This window comes from Myotis brandtii, unplaced genomic scaffold (genome assembly GCF_000412655.1).
Source record: "Myotis brandtii unplaced genomic scaffold, ASM41265v1 scaffold806, whole genome shotgun sequence".
Lineage (NCBI taxonomy): Eukaryota > Metazoa > Chordata > Mammalia > Chiroptera > Vespertilionidae > Myotis > Myotis brandtii.
Genome location: NW_005371249.1, coordinates 2,372,913 through 2,397,857, shown reverse-complemented (window position 1 = coordinate 2,397,857; position 24,945 = coordinate 2,372,913). Strand labels below are relative to the sequence as shown.

Here is a 24,945-nt window from a genome sequence, read left to right as displayed (position 1 = left end):
TATCCACAACATGTAACTCTCAAAGCTTTATAATAAAAAGACTTACTTGAAGCATTTTAAAGCAGGCAGGAAAAAAAACATGAACTGAAAAAAAAGATACATGAATAGCTAAGAAGCACACAAAAAGATGCTCAACGTCATTAACCATTAGGGAAATACAAATTAAAACCATGAGATACCATTATGCACATACACACAAAGAATAGTTATAATAAAAAATACAGATAATACCAAATGTTGGCGAAGATGTGGAGAAACTGGAATCCTCATATATTAAAGATGGGAATTTAAAATAGTACAGTTACTTTGGAAAAGTTTGTCAGTTTCTTTAAAAGTTAATCATAAACTTATATGACCTAGCAATTCCACTCCAAGAAAATGTGGACGAAAGCGGCCACATGCGAACCTGACAAACTCAGAGGTCTGCATGGCAGTCTTGCAAACTCAAAGACCTAAAGTAACCACAAAGGATGGTCTGAAATTAAACTTTAACTAAAAGCAGTTATGGTGGGTAGTCACCTCCTAGGCCTGTATCTTCCCTGATGAGGTCAACCTTTACCTTAACTGAGCTTATTGTCTTTTTGCATCTACGATAACATATTATTGAAATGTCAGGGTAACTTGTAACTTTTTTTGGACCCCTCAGGCCACAACCAAATATGCTCGGCTCCAGGGCAGATACCACAAATTCCTTCATTGTTATTGTTATCATGTTGTTGACTGCTAACTATCCCACCTAAGTAATGTGTCTATCATTTTACTTTTTATCCAATCCCAGAGGTCATCCTTTCCCCATCCTTCCCCCCCGCCCCCCGCCCCCCGCTTTTGCTTTCTCCTGCTCCCTAATCTATCACCAATGGATTTCATGTAAACCACTTATGACTTCTCCTTTGATGTAACGTATAAAACAAGGTGAAAAAATACCATTCTCCAGAGCATTATCCCAATCCATTGAGAGTCTGCTTCCTAGCAACTGTGGACAGTTTGGCTCAAATAAACACAAAAATTCCTTATAGGTTTTAATGTTTTTATATTAACAAAATCCTCCCAAGAGAAATGAAAACAGACTTATATGCAAATGCTCATAGCAGTTTAGTTTGTTGTTGTTAATCCTCACTGAAGATATATATATTTGTTTCCATTGATTTTTAGAGAGTGGAAGGGAGGAAGAGACACAGAGAGAAACATCGATGTGAGAGAGGCACATCTATTGTTGCCTCCCGCACAGACGGAACCTGCAAGCAAGGTACATGCTGCAACCCGACCTTTCAGTCCTCGGCCAGGGCACTCATAGCAGTTTTTAAAAACATATTCACAATGCTTTTAAAAACTGGAAATAATCCAAATGTCCATCAGATCATAGCCATGCAATGGAATATATGACTCAGCAATAAGTCATAAAGTGATGATGTACCAATATGGATGAATCTCACAACCTTATTCTAAGTCAAAGAAACCAAACCAAAAGACCACATATTGCATTCCATTAATATGAAATGTCCAGAAAAGATAAATTATAAAGACAAAAAGAGTGGGAGGGGATTGATTGTAAACAAAGACAGGGAATTTGTGGAAGTGATGAAAATTTTCTAAAACTAAATTGTAGCAATTGATAATAGTTTTTTACATATGATATGAAGAGAACAACATGGCAAAAGAAAAAATAGAATAAAATGAACATCAAAACTTTAAAATTTTATTTTTATGTGCTATATAAATAGGTTAATTAGCAGTATAACTAAATAGTAAGGCTGCCAGTCTCCTTCAGACAAATGAACAAACAAAACTTTAAAATTTTGAGCTTCAAAGGACACTGTCAAGAAAATGAAAAGAGCCCTGACCAGTTTGGCTCAGTCGATAGAGTGTTGGCCTGTGAACTGAAGCATCCCGGGTTCGATTCCAGTCAAGGGCATGTACCTTGGTTGCGGGCACATCCCCAGTAGGGGGTGTGCAGGAGGCAGCTGATCGATGTTTCTAACTCTTTATCCCTCTCCCTCCCTCTCTGTAAAAAACCAATAAAATAAGTTTTTAAAAAAAGAAAATGAAAAGATGACCCACAGAATGGATAGAATATTTTCAAATCATATATGTGATAAAGGACTTGTATCTAGAATATATAAACAATGTTTATAACTCAATGATAAAAAGAAAAGCCAATTAAAAAACAAAGGATCTGCTCAGCCTGCATGGCTCAGTGGTTAAGCGTAGACCTATGAACCAGGAGGTTGATTCCCGGTCAGGGTACATGCCCAGGTTGTGGGCTGTCCCCAGTGTGGGGCATGTGGGAGGCAGTCGATCAATAATTCTGTCATCATTGATGTTTCTCCCTCTCTCTCCCTTCCTCTCTGAAATCAATAATATAAATTATATACAATAAAATATATATATATATATAATACAAATAATAAAGTAAAAGGTGCAAACAACCCAAATGTCCATCAGTAGATGAATAAACAAAATGTGCTATATCCATACAATGGAATTGACCATAAAAAACGAAGTACTGATTCACACTGCAACATAGATGAACCTTGAAAACATTAGGCTGAGTGAAAGAAACCAGACGGAAAAGACCACATATTATATGAATCAATTTATATGAAGTATCCAGAATAGGCAAATCCACAGAAACAGAAAACACATTAGTGATTGTCACAGGCTGGGGGCAAAGAGGATTGGAAGTGACTGCTAATGGATAAGTGATTTCTTTTGAGGGTGATGGAAATATTCTGGAAATAGTAGTGGTGGTAAGACATTGTAAATGTACTAAGGGCCAATGAATTGTACACTTTTGTTTGTTTTCAAGAGAACATTTATTGGGTAAATTACAGAGGTAGAAAAAGTAATTCCTAGATGAAATGGGCTTAGGAAATGAGTTATGGAGGTAAAGGGCCCTTGGTGCTTGGGAGAAAGGAAGCCAGGTAACCTGCCTGGGGCAGGGAGTGGGAGGGAAAGCATGGGGAGTCCTCCATCCTAAGGGTTTTATTTATTTATTTTTTTAAATATATTTTATTGATTTTTTACAGAGAGGAAGGGAAAGGGATAGAGTTAGAAACATCGATCAGCCGCCTCCTGCACACCCCCCACTGGGGATGTGCCCACAACCAAGGTACATGCCCTTGACCGGAATCGAACCCGGGACCCTTCAGTCCGCAGGCCGACGCTCTATCCACTGAGCCAAACCAGTCAGGGCAATCCTAAAGGTTTTAAGGATGATTTTAGGGGAGGTCCTTTGTTAGGCACCTGGGGCTTTCCATCTAGGTGACTTTCTGTACCTGGCCCATTATCCTTGTTCTGCTCATTGTCTGTCTAATTGCATACTACAATAAGACCCCCTGCCTTTCCCTAAGGGAAGGTCTGAATTGTACACTATTTTTTTTTTTCAATATATTTTTATTGATTTCAGAGAGGAAGAGGGAGAGATAGAAACATCAATGATGAGAATCATTGATTGGCTGCCTCCTGCATGTTCTCTACTGGGGATTGAGCCCCCAACTTGGGTCTATGCCCTTGACTGAATCAAACCCGGGACCCTTCAGTCCACAAGCTGACACTCTATCCACTGAGCCAAATTGCCTAGGGCCAGGCTGTATACTTTTAAATGGTTAATTTTATGTTACGTGAATTTTACCTGAATTTTAAGTGAGAAAAAGAATGAAGTAGTGATACATGGTACTATATGGATGCATCTTGAAAACATTATGCTGAATGGAAGAAGCTAGTCACAAAAGGCCATACATTTTTACGAAGTGTCCAGAATAGTGGTCGCCTAGGGCTGGTGGTGCAGGGGGGAGGCATGGAGGGTAATAGGAAAAAGTATCTAGTTTCTTTGTGGGTTGGTGAAATGTTCTAAGACTGATTGTAGTGATGGCTATATAACTCTGTGAATATACTAAAAATCATTAAATTGTAGACTTTAAATGGGTAAATGTTATGGTAAATTGTGCCTCTGTAAAGCTCTTTTTTAAAAATAAACACAATGAATTAGTGTGGAAGGGGCTCTCTGTCAAGTAAAAGGCAGGGATACAAATTTTTAATAGTATAAACCAGCGGTTCTCAACCTGTGGGTTGAGACCCCTTTGGCGGTCGAACGACCCTTTCACAGGGGTCGCCTAAGACCATCCTGCATATCAGATATTTACATGATGATTCATAAGAGTAGCAACATTACAGTTATGAAGTAGCAACGAAAATAATTTTATGGTTGGGTCACAACATGAGGAACTATATTTAAAGGGCCAGAAGGTTGAGAACCACTGGTATAAATCAATGTGCTAACAGGTCTTTCTCTAAAAGGATCTTGTAGATATTTTGGGAGAAAAGGAAACAGTGGTTGGCAGATCAGATTATCTTTAGGCTCCAGGGAAGGCGACTCCCAACAAAGAAAATCAGGAGGCGGGGATGTACCTAAAATCCTTCCCCTGGGTCTTGAGATGGAGAAAAGGTCTTTATTTCTTTTCACAAAGGCATTGTCTGCTCACTAAATGATGCCTGGGAGTTGTGTCCACCAGATTGAGGGAGGGTAAGGGACTTTTTCTAATTCATCTTATAGGCTAGCTGAGGCCTAACTTCTCCCCTTGCATTATTAAGTCTGTCCCTGCCAGGATCTAATGTCCTATGCTCTAATTGCGTGAAACAGTACACTTTTCATCATCTTCCTATTTGACCTTTATTAGCACTAAGGACTGTTGGCCATTAATAATTAGGACTCTTCCTTTAGCTACCACAGCAGTGAATGCCTTTACTGCACAAACACTGCTACTCAGTTTCTCTTCTTACCTTGTGAGGTAAAGGTAGATGTTATCCCACAGTTTTAACATCCACTCTTCTTTCAGTGGTCTTATCTCATCCTGTCCTGAGTACTCTCAAACCTCAAACCCCAGTCCTGACCCTTCTCCTCAGAGCCTGTTCCTCACTCTTTTGATGGACATCTCCACAGGGATTTCATGTCAGCACTTCCACATGCTACAGGAGTAGGGAGGTGGATGGAGGACACAAGAGATAAATATGAGGAGCATTAGATTCATACAGTTTTGGCATCAAGTTAGGAATAATCAATGGGACAAAGTAGAATGCTTTAAGCTGGGCAAGTATGTCTAATAAAAGGCAACACTGGTTGGGAAACTAGGGAGGCCTCCACAGAAGTGAAGGCAAAGGGTGTTCTGGATTGAAGCACACAGTAGAGGAGACAGCACTACTCAGGCAGTGAAAGTCTGTGTGCGCCAAGATGCCTGGGCTTGTCTTTTCAGCCATTTTTTTTTTAACAGTCAAAGCATGATTTGGGAAGAGCTGGGGGAAGTGAATACACACCACTGCAACTATTTCCCAAAGGTTCTTAGGTACAGCAGTTCTGCAGAACTGATCCCATCTGTGCCAGGTGGGAAGGGTGACTTACACTCCTGCTAGCCCATATAGGACAGTGGGGGCTTCCCCACATCTCAAACACACTCATTTACATTATTTTATTCCACTTTGGAGACCACCCCAGTCCCAAAGATGCATTTGAAACAGGAGTTAAAGATCAAGCCCCACTATGCTTTTTAATTATAAAATAATAAAGTCCCAGATGCCAGTAGCTCCTGGCTGCATGGTGGTAAGAGGTGTGGCTGAGCCTCTCTTGCAGATGATCCAGCACCCTTACAGGCCAGATTAGATTGTTCTTCAGTTCTCCCCACAGCCAGGAGTCAACACCCACAGCCTAGGCTACCCACAGCCTAGGCTACCTCTGCTGGGCCAGAACTAGCTGTTGGAACCAGGAGCTCACAGCACCATCCACTCGCATCACCAAAGCTAGGCCCAGGAAAAGTCCCACGCTGCTCACAATGAAGCCCATGGCCTCAAAAATGAACCTGCAAAGAAAGGTGGAGAATATCAGGGGACACTGAGAGTAGGTCTAGAGCCTTTTCCCTGCTGAGGCAAAACCCTGTCCACTCTGGATGTTCATTCTTTGTTCCCAGTTTCACCCTCTACTTCTCAAGCAAAATCCACTCACTTGGGGGCAAACACCTTCCAGACCATGAGGTGCCTGCGGAGGATGGAGGCTGCCAAAGCACAGGCCAGAATCTGAGGGAGGAGAGGAGCCAAGTTACTTGGGAAGAGAAGGAGGAAGCAGGTCAAACAGAGTTGCTGTAGGCCCCTGTGAAGAATGAGCGAGTAGGAAGTACTGTGTGCCAGTGGGGAAAAAAACTGGGCTTGGGCAAACACTTAGGAGATCTAATTCTTCACCTGGCCCCACCATGACTCGCTGGGTGATCTTGGGCAAACACTATCCATTTGTGCTGCTAACACTCAGGCTCTGCCTCCCAGGTGGAGGAAGATGTCACAATCACACCCCTGCGTCTGAAGGAAAGGAGGAGGATCCATGACCACAGCTTGGGAAAGAATCCTGGCCATCACTTCAGTTTTTCCCGTCAGAACACCAATGGAGTAATCCCAAATGCAACAACAGGGTCTACATCTAGCTTGAAACAATCTAAGTCTAGGTTCAAGTTTCAATACTGCCATTTGAGCTCCCAAACCTTGGGCAACCACTTCACTTATCTGAACCCCAGTCAAGGCTCTCTCCCAGGGTTTTGGCAAAGTATGAAAGAAGGAACGTGATGTTCACACATGAGAAAAGGTCACTAATTCCATGATCTCCCCCCTGAACCCACCTGAATACCAAGGACAAAGAGGTACTTGAGGCCCAGCTGCAGCAGTGCTACGTTGAAGTGGTGAGGCGCATCCCGGAGCCGCATCTCCATCAGTGGCTCCTCCTCCTCCTCCTCAGGCCCAACTCTGGCCTCAGCTTCATTCCCGTGGGGCTGCCGCCTCTTCTGGGACCCTTGGCTCTCACACAGGAAGGGCCAGAGCAGGAGCAATGGGCAACCTACTGCCTCAGAGGAAGGCAGGGCAGAATCAATGGAGGACCCAGGGTCCAGGCGACCTGGCCCTCAACCACCCTAGTTCACTCAGCCTCCAATTAACATAGGCCAAGGGGGGCCAGAGATCCAACAAAATTACATGTCCCCACTCAAATCCAGGGGGTTCCTTTCCTTCTGCAAAGCCAGAGTAAACAGTGGAAGCAATGGAGTGAGGAGGTACCTGCAAAGAGGAGGTGGGAGGCAAAGGTGTTGGCTCCCACCAGCAAAGCAGGCAGCCAGGTAGAGGAGCCATGACCCTCTGGGAATCCCACGAAGGCCGCGTGCCAATGGATGGTTGGAAAGACAGGCTGGTGACCCGTGGAGTAGAAGGTCTGTGTGGCCATGAGGGCCCAAGCAGAGACTGCCTGCCACGGCACAGTAAAAGGACCTGGGGAAAGAAACATGCCTCTTTAGAGTCATATCCCATTTCCTCATCCATAGCCTACCGCCCCACGATCATGTACTACTACTGCTTCAATGCTAATTCTCATACACACACATGCCCATCACCCCAGTCTCCTATCGTCAATATTCTGTTATTCTAATGCCCTCTGAGACACAAAACCCCATTACTCTAATCTGAACCCTTCTGTGGTCAATTTCTTTTCTCCCTCATATACACATTGCTCACTATGACATTATATACGGATAATTCACCACTCCCATGACTGGAAAATCAGAAAATGCACTCATGAGGATGCAGCATTTCCTTAAGAATGAGTCTTACAGTACTCCTTGTCTCCCTCCTTCATGAACCTTGCTGGCCCCCAGAGCTAATGGTAGGAATCAATTAGCTTGGTTACAGCAGATAAGAGAGAGAACATCACAAAGACCCTCCCAACTGTGTGAGGTAGGAGAGCCTGTGTCAAGGTGAAGAACCTGAGGAGCAACACCAGCCTGAAAACAAACTCATATCCCTACTGTCCTTGGATTAATCAGGGCTGAGATATGTATTTACCAGAGGTAGTGATGGGTATCCCAGCAGCAAGCAGATGCAGGAGAAGGAAGCTCTGCAGAAACAGAAGCAGGAACACAAGGCTGATGCGCTCTGCGTGCAATAGCAGAAGTGGGAAGGCCAAGAGGGTGAGGGCCGTGACCATAGCAGCTGAGTAGACACTCCCCAACTGATAGGCAGCCACAGTCAGGGGACCCTGAGATTTTGTTCTCTCCAGCCGGCCCCGGATCTCCTCCTGCATATGTCGGTAGATTTGAGGAACCACATAATCCAGGTCAGCCTGAGAAGTGGGGGGGCCTGAGAAGGGAGTGAGGACAGTCCTCATCCTTGGAGCACCCATCGTAGCCTTTGCCAGCACCGTCACAGGCCTCCAGAGCAACAGCAAGAGCCCTGAAGCAGCCAACCCTGCAACAGCCCTAGGCAGCACAACTGATGCACCAGTAACCAGGGCTCGGAGACGTGGGGGTGCTTCATCTGCTCCCGATGACAATGCCCAGTAGGCAGCAGTGCCCAGGACCATTAGGGGCAGCCCCCAGCGCACAAAGAGCACAGGGGGCTCGGGGCTCTTGAGATTACCGTAGCGGCGAAGCCACAGGCGCACAGCAGCTAACAGGGCCACCAGGGCCCCCACACAAGCTCCATACCACAAATTCTTAGCTCGACCACCCACCATGGACGCCAGGGGACTCAGCCAGGGAGAGGAGTGGCAAGCAGGAGTCTCTTCAGGGCAGCGATGAAAAAGCCCAGCTAGCCTTATACACAAAAGCAACCCAACTCCAAGCCCCAGGGCATGCGTTCCCTTGTGCCGTGAGGGGCCTGTTTGGGCCGAAAAGCGGGGTATTGTGAGGAGCTTAGGTGGCAGTAGCTTGCCCTCCCAGTGAAGCTGGGCAACCAGGAGCAAGATAAGTGAGCCCAAAAGGAAGCGGATGGCCCTGGCCTCGGCTACAACAAAGCTATCAGAGAAGAAAGCAGCAAAGCGAATGAGCAGAAGTAATAGAACAGGCCTGGGAAAGGGAAGCAAGGCTGCAAGAGGCCTCTTGGACCCCCAGCCAGCCCAGGCTTTCCACAGAATATGCAGGACTGAACCCATTGCAGCCATAGCGCCTAGAACCACTGGATCCAGCTTCAGCTCAGTAGTTGCCAGAAGGCCAGCACACACTACAACCCCAGCCAGACCCCAGGCCACGGGTATTAGGAGGAGAGGGCGGAGGTGAAAGCCTGGGGATGTTGCCCACTGGGCTATCAGCAGGCAGAGAAAGCAGGCAGCAGCCAAAAGAGCAGCACCCCCTGCCATGCGGACCAGAGAAAACCGAGCCCACGACTCAATGCACATGGCCCGAACTCCCCGCAGGAACTCCTGCAGCTCAGTAATCACAGTCTGTAGTGCTGCTTCGGCCCCCTGGGGGCTCTGCAGAAGCCGTAGGTAGTCAGCAGAGGCCTTGGAGAAGAGGTTATTCAGCCGATGAAACTCCTCAACTTGGAGGTCCTGTGCAGCAGCTGAGTAGGTGTGAAGAAATCGAAATACCTGGCAGAAAAGGTCAGAGGCCAAGGGGCACAGATCAGATGTTAGGACAGAGGCAAAGACAGGTATTACCAAAAAGGGTACCTAGAAATCAGGGACCCAAACTCTGTCCAGGACAGGGGGGAAGGGAAGGATAATGGAAGGAGGACATGGCTATGGAAGGTGAGATTAAGACTAAACAGAGGACAAGAGTGGGTCATTATGCTTTTGCCATGTCTGTCCTAGCTCTGTAACCTGGAAGCCCAGACCATTACTTACCTGCTGGGCATTGAGATAGAGAGCTGTAGCTTGGGCCAGAACAGAGGAATGAGGCTGGGAGTCTTCAACCGCTGAGAACAGCTCAGCCATCACCTCCCCGATGTTCCCAAATGGGATGGGCAGGCCCAGCAGCAGGGCCAGCGTAGGCACAAGGCTGATTTGAGGAACTACCTCTGGCTCCTAGAGGAGAAGGACGGGGGTCAATAGGTTCACCACAGAGCTGAAGTCAGTGTTTGGGATGGGAGACGTAAGGGTGTAGGTAGGAAATGAGAATGGGGGATGCCAAGAGGTCATCAACTTGAGGCCTAAAATAGAGGCTATTATTATGACAAGGGTTGACAACCTGGAAACCAAAGCACAACTCAGGCCTCACCTCTGGTGGGGCCCGCAGGAAGAGAGCTGTGGGACTGTACAGAAAAAGTGCGGCCGAGATCTCCAGCTCACTGTCCCCTCCATGGTCCCCACTCTTGGTCATCCCGTGGTCCCCAATCACCACCAGCAGTGTGTCATTCTCCAGACGTTCGACAATTCCCCTGGGGGCCAAGAATGTGTCAGGAGGTAAGGACGGATAAAGATTTTTCTCCAGGGCCCATTCACCCCCAGCCATAATTTCCATTATTAGGGCCTAGAGCAGTGATGGCGAACCTATGACACGCGTGTCAGAGGTGACACGCGAACTCATTTTTTTGGTTGATTTTTCTTTGTTAAATGGCATTTAAATATATAAAATAAATATCAAAAATATAAGTCTTTGTTTTACTATGGTTGCAAATATCAAAAAATTTCTATATGTGACACAACACCAGAGTTAAGTTAGGGTTTTTCAAAATGCTGGCACGCCGAGCTCAAAAGGTTCGCCATCACTGGCCTAGAGAGATACCTCTTCAGTAATAACCCTATTGCCCAAAGCCACACACTAAATTACTCAAGATGAATGAGACCCCTAGCTTCAGAAAATGGCCTAGAGAAGACAGATCCAACCAGGAAAGAGGCTCCAATGTAAGGACTTTTCCTCTTGGGACCACTTATCCTGAGATTCTCAGACACAAACCCAATCTCCCAGCCAATATCCCACACTCACTGGATCACCTGGTCCATTTGGCTAAGTTTCTTGGCCATTTCAGGGTGGTGAGGTCCGTGCTTGTGACCACAGTGATCCACACCCAGGAAGTGAGCAATCAGCACGTCCCATTCACCACTGTCCACTGTGAAGGGGAGAAGACTGAGCACAGGGGACTAAGGCCCACTCCTCAAACCCAGCCAGGCTCTGGTGCTCCTCTGTCCAGGAGCATCAAGCCCAGGCCACTGCACCCATTGGAGGCTCAGAATCTGAGGACTGAAGCAGCCCTCCCAGCCCCCACACTTAGGCCTGCCTCTGGCCCTATGCTCACTGGTTGGGTAGAGATGTTCCATGATGCCATTGTCCACTGTGTGTAGGTCTCTGACATTGAAGGAGGAGAAGAAGAAAGCTTGGGAGAAAGCTCCAGGAAAAAGATCTTTCCAGGTATCATCTCCCATGAAGACCACACGCCTTCCTGCAGGGGCATGAGAGTGGGTCACAGCCTGAACAGGGCAGGGGAAAAGAGGAGAGGAGGCCCTTTAAAACCCCATCAGAAATCCCAACCATGTACTTTAAGGCAAAGAAATCCCATCCAGCAATTCTTTATCCTTCAAAGTCTAAAATTTTCTGCTAGGAAGCTTTTCCTGATAACCATACTCCACCCAGACCTCTCACTCCTTGTTCCTACAAAAAGCTCTGCTAGTTCTCAGTCTCTGGCTATCTCTGCTGCTGTTTTTCCTGGGTGTGTCTTGCTTTTTCCAAGTCAATGAATGGACAACTTGTGACACTGTCCCGATCCACATCTTCTCTTCATCTCTCTCCTGCTCCTTTACTGAGAGCGCCCCAAAAGTAAAACCATACCCCATGCACATTAGGAACTTCAGAAGGGCAAAGCCTAGACTTGTGCTCCCTGCATTCAGGAACCTGGCCTCTTCTCCCCCCCCCCCCCCCCCCAGCAAGGTCAAGCATGCAGCTAGACACCTCAAGTTCTTCTAAAGAAGAAACCTGTCAAAGTACTTCTAGCCTCCAAAGAGGCCTAGACTGACCTGCACTGGTGAGCTGCTTAATGAGATTGTCTTCCACTATGGCGTAGCTGGCAAAGTTACTGCCAGCATCAATAAAGGTAGGCAGTGAGCCAGTGGTGAGGGCCTTCAGGCGCTGCATGGTCGTAGTGGGAGGATCAGCCTTAGATTGGTAGAGCCTGGCATGGTGGGGTTGAGTCTCCAGGATCCTCTGCAAGGAGCCCAATTTGCCCAGGAAGGGCAGGGAGACGGGAGGCTCCCCAGGAACGTGTGAGCGCTGTGGCTGGGCGAAGTCAAATCTCAGAGCATCTATCAACACCAACACAACCCGGGAGAATCGGGAAGCCATCCAGCAGGCCCTGGGCTCCCCCTGGCTCCTCCATGGCAGAGGCCCAGGGCCTGGGGGCTCTTGGCAGCTGCTATGGTTGGTGAGCTCCAAACGGGTGAGCAGGAAACCACTGGTGAAGAGGGCAATGCCAGCGTAGAAGAGGAAGCAGACCCAGACCAGGAAGAGCAGCACCGAGATCTTCTGCATCCTAGTGGTGGCGGCCGGGCGGAGAATGCATCACTGTGGGGCAAAGAACCACTGGGTATTCTGCTGCCTCAATGAAAGCCCAGCTAGAGTCACTTCCTCCTGGAAGCCTTGCTGAAGATAAAGCAGTTCCATAGCCAACCCAGGGCACTGTTCCTCTCCACCAGGGACACCAGTGCTTCTGACGGTGAGGTCTGTAGACTGGGCATCAACCTGGAGTGGCCATTTAAAAGTGTTGATTCCCTGGCCCCCACCCCAGATCTCCTGAATCAGGATCTTTGGGAGCGGGGCACAGGAATTCGCACACGGACTCCAGGAGACACTAGTGATGAAAAGCAGTCCACGAGGGGGGGCTTATTCCAAGTGGTAGACTGCTCGCGGACAGCCCGTTTCTCCACCTCACCTTGCCCACCTCAACACCCCTGGGTGGTCAGGGCTCGCAGCCTCCGGGGATCCCTGCGGGACAGGCTGACGGCGCCGCCTGGCGGGGCCGAGGGGACGCAGGGGAGCAGTCACACCCGCTTCCGGAAACCCAGGATCGCCGGACCGGGGCGCGACCTCCTCGGGGCCGCGGGGCAGAGCCGGCGGGGTCTAGAGGCGGTTGGGCCTCGCCGGGAATCCAGTCGTCCGAACGGCTCTGCGTCCTCTGGTGGTTACTCGGCCTCCTCCTGGGCAGCCTAACCCCAGTCCTGGGCACCTAGGCTGCGAGCTGGTGCAAAGTTCCCTTTCTTCGAGGAGAGGGCCTCGGAGCCCCTAGCTCACCTTGAACGGCGCCCGGAAGTGCATCGGAGGCGCCTGGGTCTTGAGACCACAGAGGTGCGCGCGCCGAGCAGAGCGGCCCTCGGGGCCACATCGCCATCTGCCGGCGCCTACGAGCAAGTTCGGCAAGGAGCGCAGGGCTGGCAAGAGGAAGAGTTTGATGTGAGATTGTAGTAATTTAGGAGAATTGGGTACAAGAAACAAAGTTAGGCAAATTCAGGGAACCGCTGTCCATTCTTGGTTAAGACTAAGAGCTAGGTCTCTGAGTCAAACCGCTTAAACCCTAGATCCTCCACTCACTGTCATTATTGGATGTTACCTCATCTGTAAAATAGGGATATATGGTATTTGCATTCCCCGTTTCCCTTAGCTGACTCCAACTGATAGATTTTATTATTCCCCCTCTCCAAGTCTCTCACTGAATCTTACAACTCAATAAAAAGGCAAATAATACCATCTAAAAATGAGCTAAGGATCTGAATACACATTTCTCCAAAAATATATAAATGACCAATAAATACATGAAAAGCTGTTCAGCATTAGCCATGAGAGAAATACTAGAGATATATATTATAACCACTAGGATGGTTATAATAAAAAAGACAAATAGAAAATATTGGCATGGATGTGGAGAAATCTGAACCCTCATATACTGCTGTTGGGATGGAAAGTAGTCTAGCAATTCTTCAAAAAGTTAAACATAGATCCAGCAATTCCACTCCTCTGTATACACCTAAGAGAAATGAAAACATATATCCAAACAAAAACGTGCACATTAATGTTCACAGAAGCATTATCCATAATAGTCCAAAGGTGAAACCTACCCATAGAGCCTTCACTAATGGATGGATAAACAAAATATAGTATATCTATACAATGTAATATTGTTTAGCCATAAAAAGGAATGCTACTACGTGGATGAACCTCAAAAACATTATGTGAAAGAAGCCAATCACAAAATAACACATATTACATTATTCCATTTATATGAATATCAAAATCTAGAGAGATAGAAAGTGACTAGTGGTTGCCTAGGGCTGGGGGAGAGGAGAGTGACTGCTAATGGGTACAGGGTTTTTGTGGCAGGGTGGGGATGAGGGAGCAGTGGTGAAAATGTTTTAAAATTGTGGTGGTTGTAAAACTCTAAATATGCTACAAATTACTGAATTTACACTTTCAGTGGGTGAATTGTATTGTATGTGAATTACATCGCAGTAAAACTACTGTTAAAAGCCAAACATCTCTCTGGTTTTTCATACCAGAGTAGAACCTAAGTTCTTGTAGTGGCCCTACATGTGTACACACCAGCTCCCCACTTCCCTGTTTCATCTAGGAGTCACTTCTGTTTCCTTAATTCTGTTCCATCCACTACAGCTCCTTTGCTCTTCCAGTTATAAGACAGAGATGCTCTGCCTCAGGACTTTCGCAATCTCATCAGTTTTCTTCCCAGATGCCCAAATTCACTCCCAGATTCCTCTCATCTCCACGTCTAAATTCAAATGTAACATCAGTGAGGCTTTCTGGAACCCTCTATTTAAAATTACAGACCCCCACACCCCCACCCCCTAACTCCCCATCTTCCTTCCCTTCCTTAGCACAACTCATCAGCATCTGAAATACTATACATCTTATTAATGGTTTGTTTCTTCCAAATAGAATGTAAGCTCATTGAGATCAGAGAATTTTTTTTCTTCATTACTATATCCTTGGTGTCTGGCATATAGTTGGGGTTCAATAGTTACCAAAAGGATAAATGAATACATTCTAATTCAGAAATATGTCCAGTTATCCCTCCACCTCCATCCTGATGTTCAGGCCTCATCACCCTCTCAGGGATCACTGAAGCAGCCTTCTTAGTCTGTCCAGCTTCCCATTTCTCCTTCAAATCCTCTGTCCATATTGCAGCAAAACAGCTATTATCTAAAACACTAAGGTAGTTACCTGAATCTTCTTCAAGTTCTTCATGGGAAGTGGGAAAAACCCTTCATGGGCTCTCCTACCCGCTACCTGAAGGGTAAAGTCCAAACTCTTCAGGACTCTGTGATTTGGACCTTGCCATATAGTCACATCCCCCTAACAGCCCATCTTTGAGGCACAGCAAATTACTCTGAATGTTCCAATTTCTCTGGAGCTGTGGGCCTTAGCATATTCTAGCCCCAAACCCCAGCTTGGTGAATGCATTAATCTTTCCATCCTGAACTCAATGGCAGAGTTGGCAACTTTGCTGCCCACATGCTGACATGCTTTTCTGTCCAGTATCTCTCAGCCAGAATTTTCCTCCATTACAGCACTTATCACTTTGTATCTCCGTGTGCTTCCTTGTTCGTCTCCTCTCCCTGACCTGGTACTCTGAAACCAGCGGCTGCTGAGTCTCAGTTGTTTTTGTAAACCATGTCTAGCACTGAGCTTGGCTCGATGTAGACATCATTAAATGTTTTTGAATACATGAATAAGTGTCAGTCTCCCTGAAGACCCTTTAGGCATTCAGCAGTACTACCCTGCCAGAGCAATCCTCTTTGCCATTAAAAATCCCCCCAAACACCTGCTCAAATTCACAGCCCAACACTTGGCAGGAAGGAACTATCCTCCCAGCTGGCAGTTCAGTGAACATGTGGCTTAATCCTTCCACCCTATCCCGCAGCTTCTGCTGAAAACAAAAGGGTGATTTGCTATTATATCAGATTCATTCTTGCTCACAGAGGATTGGCTTCCAAGTCCTGAAAGGACTAGAGGGTGGGAGTGAACATCCAAGGAAAACAACAATGATTTTCTCAACTTCATTTCCCAATCAGAGAGGACAGTTTCTGGTTTATCACTGGCCAGTTTATTACATGATTAAAGTTCAAATAAAAAAATAATAACCAAATTCTCAGCAAAGAGGCTAGAGCCAGAGTTTGGGAGTGCTGCTTCTCTGTCCCAGCCTCTTTGGCCAAGCCCAGCTCCATTAACTCAGCTTGACTCGATCAAGTTCCTCAACAAGACTTGCATCTGTGTCCTGGACATCTCTGCTGTTCCCACGGGAGACTGAGTCTTGGGACCCTGGTACTGGGGCTTTGGTGAGGGCCCCATACACACCCATGGCCTGAGAAGAGGAAGAGAGGGCCATCAGGACATATGGCAGAAGGGATATCACAACCCACCAAAAGCTAAAAAAAAGGTGGGGGCTGTGGTTAGTCGGCTTGTTTTTCCTTTTTCCCTCTCTCAAAAGTCAGTCTCATAAGCTTTGGAGTCAAGTTCTAGGAATTTTACAAACTACCAGACCAGGGCCACCCTCAGAATACTATACAAATATCTGGGGGGAGGGGGAGGGAGTCTTAAGAGCTTCCCTATCTCAAGGGATGAGGGGGGTATCTCATCCTTAGAGAGTCATTATCTACAGGAAATGAAGGGAGGTCTAGATCTCAGGGCACTCTGAAAGCCTCGCAAGAATGTCAAACTCATAGCCAGCGGGCCGAGAGTTTGACATGCTTGCGTGTGGTAATATAAATGGTGCTGGTGGTGGTAGGGTCTCAGTCTCTGGCATTGGTGCTTTGTGCCAGATCCTCAGGGCACGCTAACCTGAGCCACCATACTGGTGACATCGCTGGGGTTGGAGGGCAGCAGGATAGTGTTGGAGTCCTTGGCCAGTTTGGAGAACGCGCTGACATACTGCTCAGCCACAGTCAGTGAGGCCGCTGCATCTCCATTCTGTGGCCACAGGAGGGATACAGTCAGAGATCACAGACTTAGAGAAGGGTGTGGGGTGGGGAGGGGGAGTGGAGAGGAAAAGTCAGGTTCCTGGAAAGAGGATATGCATATCACCAGAGATCATATAACCTGGCTCCATAAAACCCACAAAAGCAGGAACTTCTCCCAAGGGTAGATAAGAGAACCTTTTCCACTGTCAATTTCTGTCTCCCACTCCCACCGAGGGGCCGCTCACGTGTTGTGTCAGAGCTGCAGCCAGGATGCGAATAGCTTCAGCTTTCGCTTTGGCCTTGGCCAGAACTGCACTGGCTTCCCCTGGAAGAAAAGAGACAGAACTAGACCCATGAAGTGAGGTGACCCCATCCCCCCAAGCTCCTGCCCCAGAACCCACCCTCAGAGACCCGAGCCCTGCTCTTCCCTCAGGCTCTACCCTCTGCTGACCTGCTGCCTGATTTATTTGTTCAGCCTTTTCTGCCTCCGAGGCCAGGATCTGTGCCTGCTTCTTTCCTTCTGCCACATTGATGGCTGACTCTCGTGTCCCCTCAGACTCTAAAACTGTGGCCCGTTTCCGCCGCTCTGCCTCCACCTGCAATCCCCCAGCAACACCAATCAACAAGCAATCAGAGTAAAACTCTTACACAGACCTGCAACTGCACCCATCACAATAGGGGAGTCCAGGTTCCCATGCAAGCAGAGCATGGGAAGTCCTCCCTGGGCCCTACCTGCATCTGCATGGACTCTTTCACCCGGGGCGGCACGTGGATATCCTTGATCTCGTAACGGAGGCAGCGGATGCCCCAGCAGTCGGCAGCCTGGTTGATGGCATCCACAATGTTAGCGTTCAGGGACTCCCGCTCCTGGAGGAAGAGAGGTGTAAAAGAGGTATAAGCCTCAACCCACTCATCAGGGGTCTAAGCTGAGAAGGATCTAGGGTTGATCTTGACCCCCAGAAAGGACTGAAGAGTGCGAAGCCTATGTCTTCAAACCCTAACTCTGGCTCAGATCCCCTTACCCGGAAGACTTTGTCGAGAGAGAGTTTGCCAAGCTCTGATCTCATGGTTGTCTGAGCTAGCTGGGTGACAGCATATTCAGGATCCTCCACGCCGTAGCTTGCCTGAAAGGAATATGGACAGTGTAGGAAGCTTGGGTGCAGGATTTTAGTGAGGACAGCACATCAGGAGCTGAATAAAGCAGAAGACAGATACCTTGTAAGGATCCATGATGCGCAGGTAAAGGACTCCATCGATTTGCAGAGTTACATTGTCTGCAGTGCAGGAGCAGGAGAGAAAAGGAGGAAGGTCAGACCTCCAGGTCCCAATCAGCTCCTTCTCCTAAGCTCTGGGTCTCCAGCAACCACATCCTACTGGCCTCAGAGCACCCAAGTCACCCTGCACCCCTCACCGAGAGTCACAGCCGACTGCTCAGGCACGTTGATGACAATTTCCTTGAGACTCTGCACATATCGGATCCGGTCTAACACAGGGATGAGCACGTTCAGGCCCTGGGAAGAAGAGTCATGGGTCTTCAGAAGGATGTGGGGTTGGTATCCAAGCTAGGCCTGGAATGGGTAGGAAATCAACAAATGGACATGCCCAGAAAAGCAGAAGGCTGGGGGTGTCAATGGTAGGGAAGCCCAAGAGAACAGGAATGAGAAGTTTGTCCTCTGAATGGATGGGAGAATCAAGGGATTGGGGGCCAGCAGAGCCTATCTTTCTCCTTGCAGAGGGTGGAGCTGGGAGTGGGTCGGGGAGAGTCCCGCGGATGGAGGATGCTAGGGCAACAGGAAGAGGTGGGAGTGTGGTTATGACGGTCAGCAGCCTGGGCTCCGGCCGGTCTGGCCTAGGGAGTTGCAAGCCCAAGGTGAGGGCAGGCCCCCAGGAGGTACTCGAATCACCACCCCCGCCATGTCGTGAGGGAACTGGGAGTCAGGCTGGCCCAGGGTGGGCAGAAGAGGGTCTCACAGGCTCCAGGATGCGGTGAAATCGGCCCATTCGCTCCACCACCCAGGCCTCCTGCTGCGGCACAAAGAGCACCACGGTGTTTCGGGGCAATCCTGAGGAGGCACGGCGCGGAGCGCGGCCAGAAGCCTGCAGGGAACCCTGCAGGGAAGACAGGGGTTAGCGGACATCCCGGCCGGCTGGGCGCCGGGTCGGGAGGCATCTTCCTACGCCGCCAGAGAAGGGCTCACGTGGGGACCATGACCTCTGACCCCAGCTCTCGAACCGAACTTGGAATCCCTCTCCTTCCCTGATCAGGACCCGGGTGATCTCTAGCCCAACCCTTGGAGGAGGTTGCCTTGTTCCTACCCTCAGCAAAAGGGCCCCGGTGCCCCGCGCCGCGCGCGCCAGCATTTCCCACGGCCGTGGAGACCTCCGGAACCAACGAGATGCGGAGCAGAGCGGCCGCTCTAGACTAGAAGGCGGACCTCCGCCTTTTTTCCTCCTGTATTTCCACTCCTCCGGATGCACTTCCGGTCGCCTCTTCGCTCCCGCACTCATTTCATACTCAGCCAATCAGCGTTTACGTGGCAGAAGCGTGCTTCAAGGTGTTTCCTGGGAAACGCAGACCTAGAGAGGGCCCCAGGGTGGAGCTTGTTATGGTTCTCGCGGATCCAGCTGAAGATCCCGGGCGCGGTGACCAAAATGAAGGCTATTTCCGTGTGCTGGTGGCCCAGACACACCTCCCACCGAGTTCTTACCCCACAAGAGAGAGACAGTTTACCCTTCTGAGCTTATAACCGCGTCCATCGGTCACCATAACGACCAGGGTATTGGAGCTGACTTGTAGCCACGGTTGCCGGTTGCCATAGTGACATTCTCTGGCAGTCCTGCTGTGATATACCCAGCCCTCCCACCGGGGACTGACCCCATTCCTGTTGCCATGGTGACTGGCACCGGGACAATTAACATTGTCCGGTAATTGGTCTGAGGTTTCCCCCTTCCCTCTTTTCCCAAGGCACCATAGCTTTTTCTACCCCTTCCGAGTCAGGGTCTATCAGGTCTGATACCCTTGCAGAGAGTCCAGCAGAGCCCTGGTTCAGCCTTGTCTGGAACATGTCACCCTGCACACATCCCTGATGCTCTGGCACATCCTTTGAGAGACTTGCATATTGACCCTCATTTTATATATCAGGGCAATAAAGCTCAGAGGGGCTAAAATCATTAAGAGAACTAGTACAAAAATTCATGTACACAGAGAGTTCAACTTTTATGACTAAATCTTCCCTACCTCCTAACCCCATTAACTGAAAAAAGCAAGACCGGACCCTGAGGCTCTGCAGGACTTCACCTAAGACCTCATGGCCTCAGGCCCCCTTTCTGAAAGAAGGGCAGAGTCCCAACTTCAAATTGGCCCTCCATCCCCATTCCCATGCTCTCAAAAGAAAAAGTACAGCTTAGCTCAAGTTTCCAAACAAGAATTTATTTTCTTTCTGTCTTTTTTTTTCTCTAAAAAAAAAAAAAAAAAAGTACCAGGTACAATTTTTCCGGTGTTTTGTTTTTCAAGTTTCAACAAATGCTTGTTCCCCTCAGCCCAGCCCCAGGAGTCAGGGCTAAGGCTGTCAGAGTCTGGAGTGGGATATGGGGTAGTTGGGAACCACATGATTGAGTTTGAGGGGTGCCCTTCACCCCAGCTGAGGTAGGTGGGTCAGAGTCTGGCCAGGTGAGAGGAAGCATCCCAGTCCTTGGCCCTGACTCTGTCCCCTGAACACCTTCCTCAGTCAGGACCCCAAAGCAAGGAGACACAAGCAGGAGAGGGACAACTGGAGTCTGGAGCCCTAGATGAGGGGTAGTTAACCCCATGTGTGTGCACATGCATGCATGTTCTTTCTCACACACATACCATACACACAAGCTTGTGTACACACACACACACACACACACACACACACACACACATATATAAGTTGCTTTCAGAGAGGGGTCAGAGGATAGAGAAAGCGAACAATATAGAGAAGGACAGGAGAAGTTGAGTGTTTTGCTAGTAACTCAGTCCTTCTGGGATAACCTCTCTGCCCTCAGCTGAGGGAGAGCAGTTCTCCTTCAGCCCCAACATCAGCCTCTTCAATTCCTGAAATTGGAGCAATATCTGAGTGGGAAAGAAGGTGGAGCAATGCCAAATACTGGGTTTGGGAGGTTACCAAGGCAATCCAATCCGAATAAATTATTAATTAAAAATAAATAAAATAATAAGTGGCCCCTGCCTAGGGCAGGGAGGCAATGTTGGCATGATTTGCCTGGGGACTTGGGACAACCTCAGGGTACCTCCAGTTCCTCCTCTCACTCCCTAGCTCGTCTGGAAATTCCAAGGGAGGGGGCAGGCACGTGGAGAACCCAGAGTAGGGCAGATTGTGGTAAGGATCAGAAGCTTTAAATACCCAAATAATCAATTTGGGCATAAGCATGGTGAGGGCTTTAATTCAAGCCTGAAGGGTCTCTTGCCACCTTTCCACGTGTTTGCTTTGTCCAGGATGGAGCAGGATGGGCTGGTCCTTGGCCCACATGGTTCAGGGCATTGGCAATCAGGGCAAAGGTGAATAACGTGGATTGTGAGGGGCCTCAGTCACAGCCTGCAGTTCATAGGGGAGCCCTGTGTCCAGTTCCAGGCTCCGGCGGGAAAAAAGCAGGCGGATGTCTCCGTGCAGGCTTAAGCGGCCTGAGCGGGAGCTCCGAAACCTGGGGGAGGAAAGGGTGATCACAATAAGGATCCAGACAGCAGAGAAGCAAGGAGAGATCCTCTTCAGGGAAGGGATACATGTGTTGGTGAAAGGATGCCTGGGTCTCCCCAGCTGTCCCTGGGCCCTATCCTCACCTGAGGTGCAGCAAGTAGCAGAGGAGACGGTGGGTGGGGCTAGCATTTCCCTCCTCACCCACAGGCACCAGAAAGAGGCGATGGCGCAAGAAGGTCATGTGGGCAGCAGGCATGTCCGAGAAGTCAAAGGTCACAAGGAACATCTTCACCACAGTCTGGTTGGGGTTAAATAAGGTCTGGGGGGCAGGACAAGCAAGGTTGGTAGGGCCAAAGGGCTGTTTTCCTCTCCCCACTCCCACACCCACTCCCCCTCAGGGAAAACTCACCACTTGGATGGTGCCCACTTTGGGCACGCTGTAACCCTTCCTCCCCAGGGGGTTCAGGTCCACGACGCCCTGGGAAGGCCATAGAGCCATCAGCCTATGGGCATTGGGAGAGCCCTGAACACCCATCCATCTCCACACTCTCACTCTGGGACCTGGCCCTGTCCCCCACTAGAGTTGTCCCAACTGCCCTGACTCTTTTCTAGGTGAGGAACACCTAAAGAATACCTCATGCCCCCAATCCCTCCTCCTCAAGAGCTGATTTTGGGTTGACATCGGGTCATACCAGAAAGGGGGCCGGGGCATTTTGCTCAGAAACATCAAAGAAGGTGACAGTGACAGGCAGCGTGACATGCTGGGGGCAGTAGGATCCACTAGCTCCAATCTCTGCAGTGAAGCCCTCAATGTGGCCAGATGGTGCAAAGCGTCCTCGAAGCAATGACTCCTAGGGTGGGAAAACACACTCTGAAAGAGATGCCAGCTGTTCTCCTTATCCATCCAAGCCATACTCCACCATCCCACTTCCCCCAAAACTCCCCCATCATGGAATCCAGGGGTAACTACCTCAAAGTTGCCCAACAGGGTACGGCTGATTGCGGGGGTAGGAACAGGGGAGGCACTGGGGGGGCTCAGCAGGTCTGGGCCCTTCTGGAGGCTTCGAAGGGAGCTCCTGGTAGGGCAGGGATACACAGTGGGTTGGCTTGAGGTATTCTGGGATGTCTGCTCATGTTCTTAGGCCCCACCCTTTACCATTACCCGGGGCTTCTGCCCTGGGGTCCCCTACCCTGGAGTGAGAAAGAGGATTATAGACTTCTGTCCCCATTTTCCAGGGACAGGACAAAGAGGGAAGCTGGTCACTTACAGCTTCAGGCGACGGGCACCTTTCAGCCTCCGTCCCATAGGACTGCAGTCTGTTGGATCCTATGGAGAACAAAGATTGAAGAAAAAGATTGGGTGGAGGCCAGATATGTTTGGAGAAGCAGGGGTTCCTCACGAGCTCTATAGAAACATTCCCTCGGGCCCTCACCTTTTTCCAAAGGGGAGGAGGATAGGGGGTTAGACAGAAAAGGGGAAGGGGACTTAGAAGTACAAATTTCCAGTTATAAAATAAGTCACAGGGATATAACGTATAGCATAGGGAAGAGTCATAATGTAATAACTATGTACAGTGACAGATTGTTACTAGACTTATTGTGGTGATTACTTTGTAAGGTATATAAATGTTGCATCACTATGTCGTATAGCTGAAGCTAATATAATACTGTGTCAATTATAATTTAAAATAACTTTTAAAAAACAGTAGACCACCTCCTCTCCTGGCTTACCAGCACAGGCTCCTTGGGCCCAGGCAGCAGGTGGCTCCAGAAGGGTGTGACTTTGGCATCGGAACTGTTGGCAGCAGGAGGGTGACCCAGGGTTCCCCGGCGCTTCTGAGGGGCTGGCCCCTCATCCTCAAAGCTGACATCCAGAGCTTCTCCAGCAGGAAGCAGCCTTCGCTTGGTGGGGCAGGGGCCTGGAGGTCCAGGGCCAGGGGGTGTGTGCTCGGGACTGTGCCCATTGGCAGTGCCAGGGCATTCCCTAGGCCAGGGGCTGCCCCCATTGCCCACCCCAGCCACTGGGCTCTTACACCCTATTTGTGCAAGACTGTGCAAATCAGTGTCAAGTGTGTGCAGCTGGCCTGGAGGGGCTCGCCCTGGGGACTCCCCAAGGGACCCCTGTCCCCCGGGATCTGGGGAAGCCCAGTCTCTGGTGTGCAAAGTATTGCAGGAAGCATTTGATGGGGGCCAGGGGAGACTCTGGGCCCCTGAAGTCCAAGGTGAGGTGGAGCTACCTCCCTGTTCTACAACACACAGGCCATGATGGCAGAAATGCTGGCTGGCCACACCCAGCCCCAGCCCCAGCCCCTCTGGGCCCAATGGCCCCACAGTAGATGGTTCTTCAGGGGGTTGTCCCTCTCTGACCCCCAGCCCAGGGCCTCTCTTCAGCTCCCGGGGACCCTCAGTAAGTGGGGATGACCGTTTCAGGGCCCTATGAGGCTCAGAGGCACCAGCTGGAGAGGAAAAGATGGATACCTGGTAGACCCTGGGGGACGTCGCCCCTCCTGCTGGGCTGTAGCCCATGAGCAGGCCACCCTGGCGGGCCCCCTGCCTGACTGCAGGCTGTGAAGGGCCAGCCTCTGGCTCTGAGGATGGAGATGGCTCCGCCTGCACGTGGCGCATGAAGACCCCCTTGTGTCAGGGGGGCCCCCCCTCACAGCCTTTATGCTGGGCCTGGGCTGGGGGGTCTGGGGACATCTGTGCAAAAGAAGAGGAAAAAAAAGGTGGTCAGAGGAATCCATGAGTTTTCTCCCTCCCAGCTGAGTTTCAGGTCCTTCCCTGGCCTGAAGAGGTGACCTTGAAGGTTAGCGGGGATAAAGGTGTTCAGATCCCTAGATGGATTAATGGAATACAGAAGCCACTCCAGAGCTTCTGAGAGGGTGACATGTTTAGCTCAGGTTTCTTACTGGACCTGCTCCACCTCCCTCTTTCTGGCACTCACCCCGGTGAAGAGGCCTTAAGCCTAGCTGAGTGTTCCCTCTTTCTGACTGATGTCTTGCTCTCCTAGCTTGTAGTCTGGTCCATGCCCGCTGCACTGGCAAGGTGACTGCCACCATTCCGTGCAGCTCCTGGGCTCAGCTGGACCCTGAGGAGAGAAGAACAGATGTAAACCAGGATCCCTGTAGTCAGTGGTAAGACTCGTCACCGACTGTGGGCTAACAGAGTACACCCCAGGACATCCTCTGCCCTTATGAGGAGCTCTTCAGAAACAGAAGGGGCAGTCTTGGGATCCAGGTCCCAGAGAGCAGAGCTGGGCTACCTACGGAGTTACAGAGAGGCAGGTTTTGGCTCAACGTAATAAGGATCTGATAAGTTGAGGCAGGATTACCACTTGTTAGGGCCAACACTCTGGGGGCTTGTGCTCTGAACGGGAAGGGGGATGAGATACCCCAAGATTCAAGAGACCACACCAGATGAGAGGTGGCCGTACAAGAATTCAGCCCTCGTAGTCAACGCCACCAAGTTGCACAACCCCTTCCCATATGTCTGTCTCTAAAGAGACAAGTGCTACCCCAGAGCCCTAAGGGCAGAGATCTTGCAGACACTCACACACCCCCCCAACCCCCCCCATCACCATTT

The 24,945-nt window shown here is 49.4% G+C and overlaps 3 protein-coding genes and 1 long non-coding RNA gene across 11 annotated transcripts in view; 1 reads left to right on the top strand and 3 right to left on the bottom strand.

Annotated features, from left to right (window-relative positions):
• The first annotated feature begins 2,569 nt into the window (after positions 1 to 2,569).
• LOC106724365 lies at positions 2,570 to 3,422 on the top strand. Its single transcript, XR_001360128.1, has 2 exons — positions 2,570 to 2,979; positions 3,204 to 3,422. It is a non-coding gene; the product is annotated as an uncharacterized LOC106724365 (long non-coding RNA).
• Positions 3,423 to 5,252: 1,830 nt separating this feature from the next.
• On the bottom strand, positions 5,253 to 13,103 carry PIGO (phosphatidylinositol glycan anchor biosynthesis, class O). 4 transcript variants are annotated; one of them, XM_005884005.2, is made up of 11 exons: positions 13,014 to 13,103; positions 11,744 to 12,287; positions 11,029 to 11,172; positions 10,719 to 10,842; positions 10,011 to 10,170; positions 9,638 to 9,817; positions 7,861 to 9,382; positions 7,084 to 7,290; positions 6,654 to 6,871; positions 5,993 to 6,063; positions 5,253 to 5,849 (listed from the first exon to the last, which is right to left on the bottom strand). In XM_005884005.2, the coding sequence occupies exons 2-11, from the start codon at positions 12,252 to 12,254 to the stop codon at positions 5,720 to 5,722; spliced, it is 3,267 nt and encodes a 1,088-aa protein (XP_005884067.1). In that variant the 5' UTR covers positions 12,255 to 12,287; positions 13,014 to 13,103; the 3' UTR covers positions 5,253 to 5,719. The 4 variants fall into 4 exon arrangements, with proteins under 4 accessions (XP_005884067.1, XP_005884066.1, XP_005884065.1 ...); XM_005884004.2 differs by having other exon boundaries at positions 12,655 to 13,075; XM_005884003.2 differs by having other exon boundaries at positions 11,744 to 13,075.
• A 2,708-nt stretch (positions 13,104 to 15,811) lies between these two features.
• On the bottom strand, positions 15,812 to 19,115 carry STOML2 (stomatin (EPB72)-like 2). Its single transcript, XM_005884002.2, has 10 exons — positions 19,004 to 19,115; positions 18,659 to 18,796; positions 18,099 to 18,198; positions 17,903 to 17,961; positions 17,710 to 17,811; positions 17,420 to 17,554; positions 17,139 to 17,283; positions 16,933 to 17,012; positions 16,569 to 16,697; positions 15,812 to 16,092 (listed from the first exon to the last, which is right to left on the bottom strand). The coding sequence occupies exons 1-10, from the start codon at positions 19,046 to 19,048 to the stop codon at positions 15,955 to 15,957; spliced, it is 1,071 nt and encodes a 356-aa protein (XP_005884064.2). The 5' UTR covers positions 19,049 to 19,115; the 3' UTR covers positions 15,812 to 15,954.
• Positions 19,116 to 21,092: 1,977 nt separating this feature from the next.
• FAM214B (family with sequence similarity 214, member B) overlaps positions 21,093 to 24,945 on the bottom strand; it is a 10,720-nt gene continuing 6,867 nt past the window's right edge. For 4 of the 5 annotated variants that reach the window (XM_005884000.2, XM_005883996.2, XM_005884001.2 and 1 more), the window contains exons 2-9: positions 24,308 to 24,451; positions 23,095 to 24,063; positions 22,632 to 22,690; positions 22,334 to 22,439; positions 22,056 to 22,214; positions 21,773 to 21,841; positions 21,507 to 21,682; positions 21,093 to 21,370 (exon numbers count right to left, since the gene is read on the bottom strand). In XM_005884000.2, the coding sequence (XP_005884062.1) occupies positions 21,217 to 21,370; positions 21,507 to 21,682; positions 21,773 to 21,841; positions 22,056 to 22,214; positions 22,334 to 22,439; positions 22,632 to 22,690; positions 23,095 to 23,988 (1,617 nt within the window). In that variant the 5' untranslated portion in view covers positions 23,989 to 24,063; positions 24,308 to 24,451 and the 3' untranslated portion in view covers positions 21,093 to 21,216. The remainder of the gene's footprint in view (positions 21,371 to 21,506; positions 21,683 to 21,772; positions 21,842 to 22,055; positions 22,215 to 22,333; positions 22,440 to 22,631; positions 22,691 to 23,094; positions 24,064 to 24,307; positions 24,452 to 24,945) is intronic. The other variant, XM_014531543.1, reaches the window with a different exon arrangement.

What these genes read in the sequence shown, in the direction of transcription:
- STOML2 (XM_005884002.2), bottom strand. Translation starts at nt 19,048, where the DNA reads ATGCTGGCGCGCGCGGCGCGGGGCACCGGGGCCCTTTTGCTGAGG. An exon ending in CTCTCGACAAAGTCTTCCGG is followed by an intron (nt 17,555 to 17,709) that starts GTAAGGGGATCT and finishes CTCTTCCTCCAG; the next exon opens with GAGCGGGAGTCCCTGAACGC. An exon ending in CTGCAGCTCTGACACAACAC is followed by an intron (nt 16,698 to 16,932) that starts GTGAGCGGCCCC and finishes CTGTGGCCACAG; the next exon opens with AATGGAGATGCAGCGGCCTC.
- PIGO (XM_005884005.2), bottom strand. Translation starts at nt 12,254, where the DNA reads ATGCAGAAGATCTCGGTGCTGCTCTTCCTGGTCTGGGTCTGCTTCCTC. An exon ending in TAAGCAGCTCACCAGTGCAG is followed by an intron (nt 11,173 to 11,743) that starts GTCAGTCTAGGC and finishes ATGCCCCTGCAG; the next exon opens with GAAGGCGTGTGGTCTTCATG. An exon ending in CAAATGGACCAGGTGATCCA is followed by an intron (nt 10,171 to 10,718) that starts GTGAGTGTGGGA and finishes CTTGGCCCCCAG; the next exon opens with GGGAATTGTCGAACGTCTGG.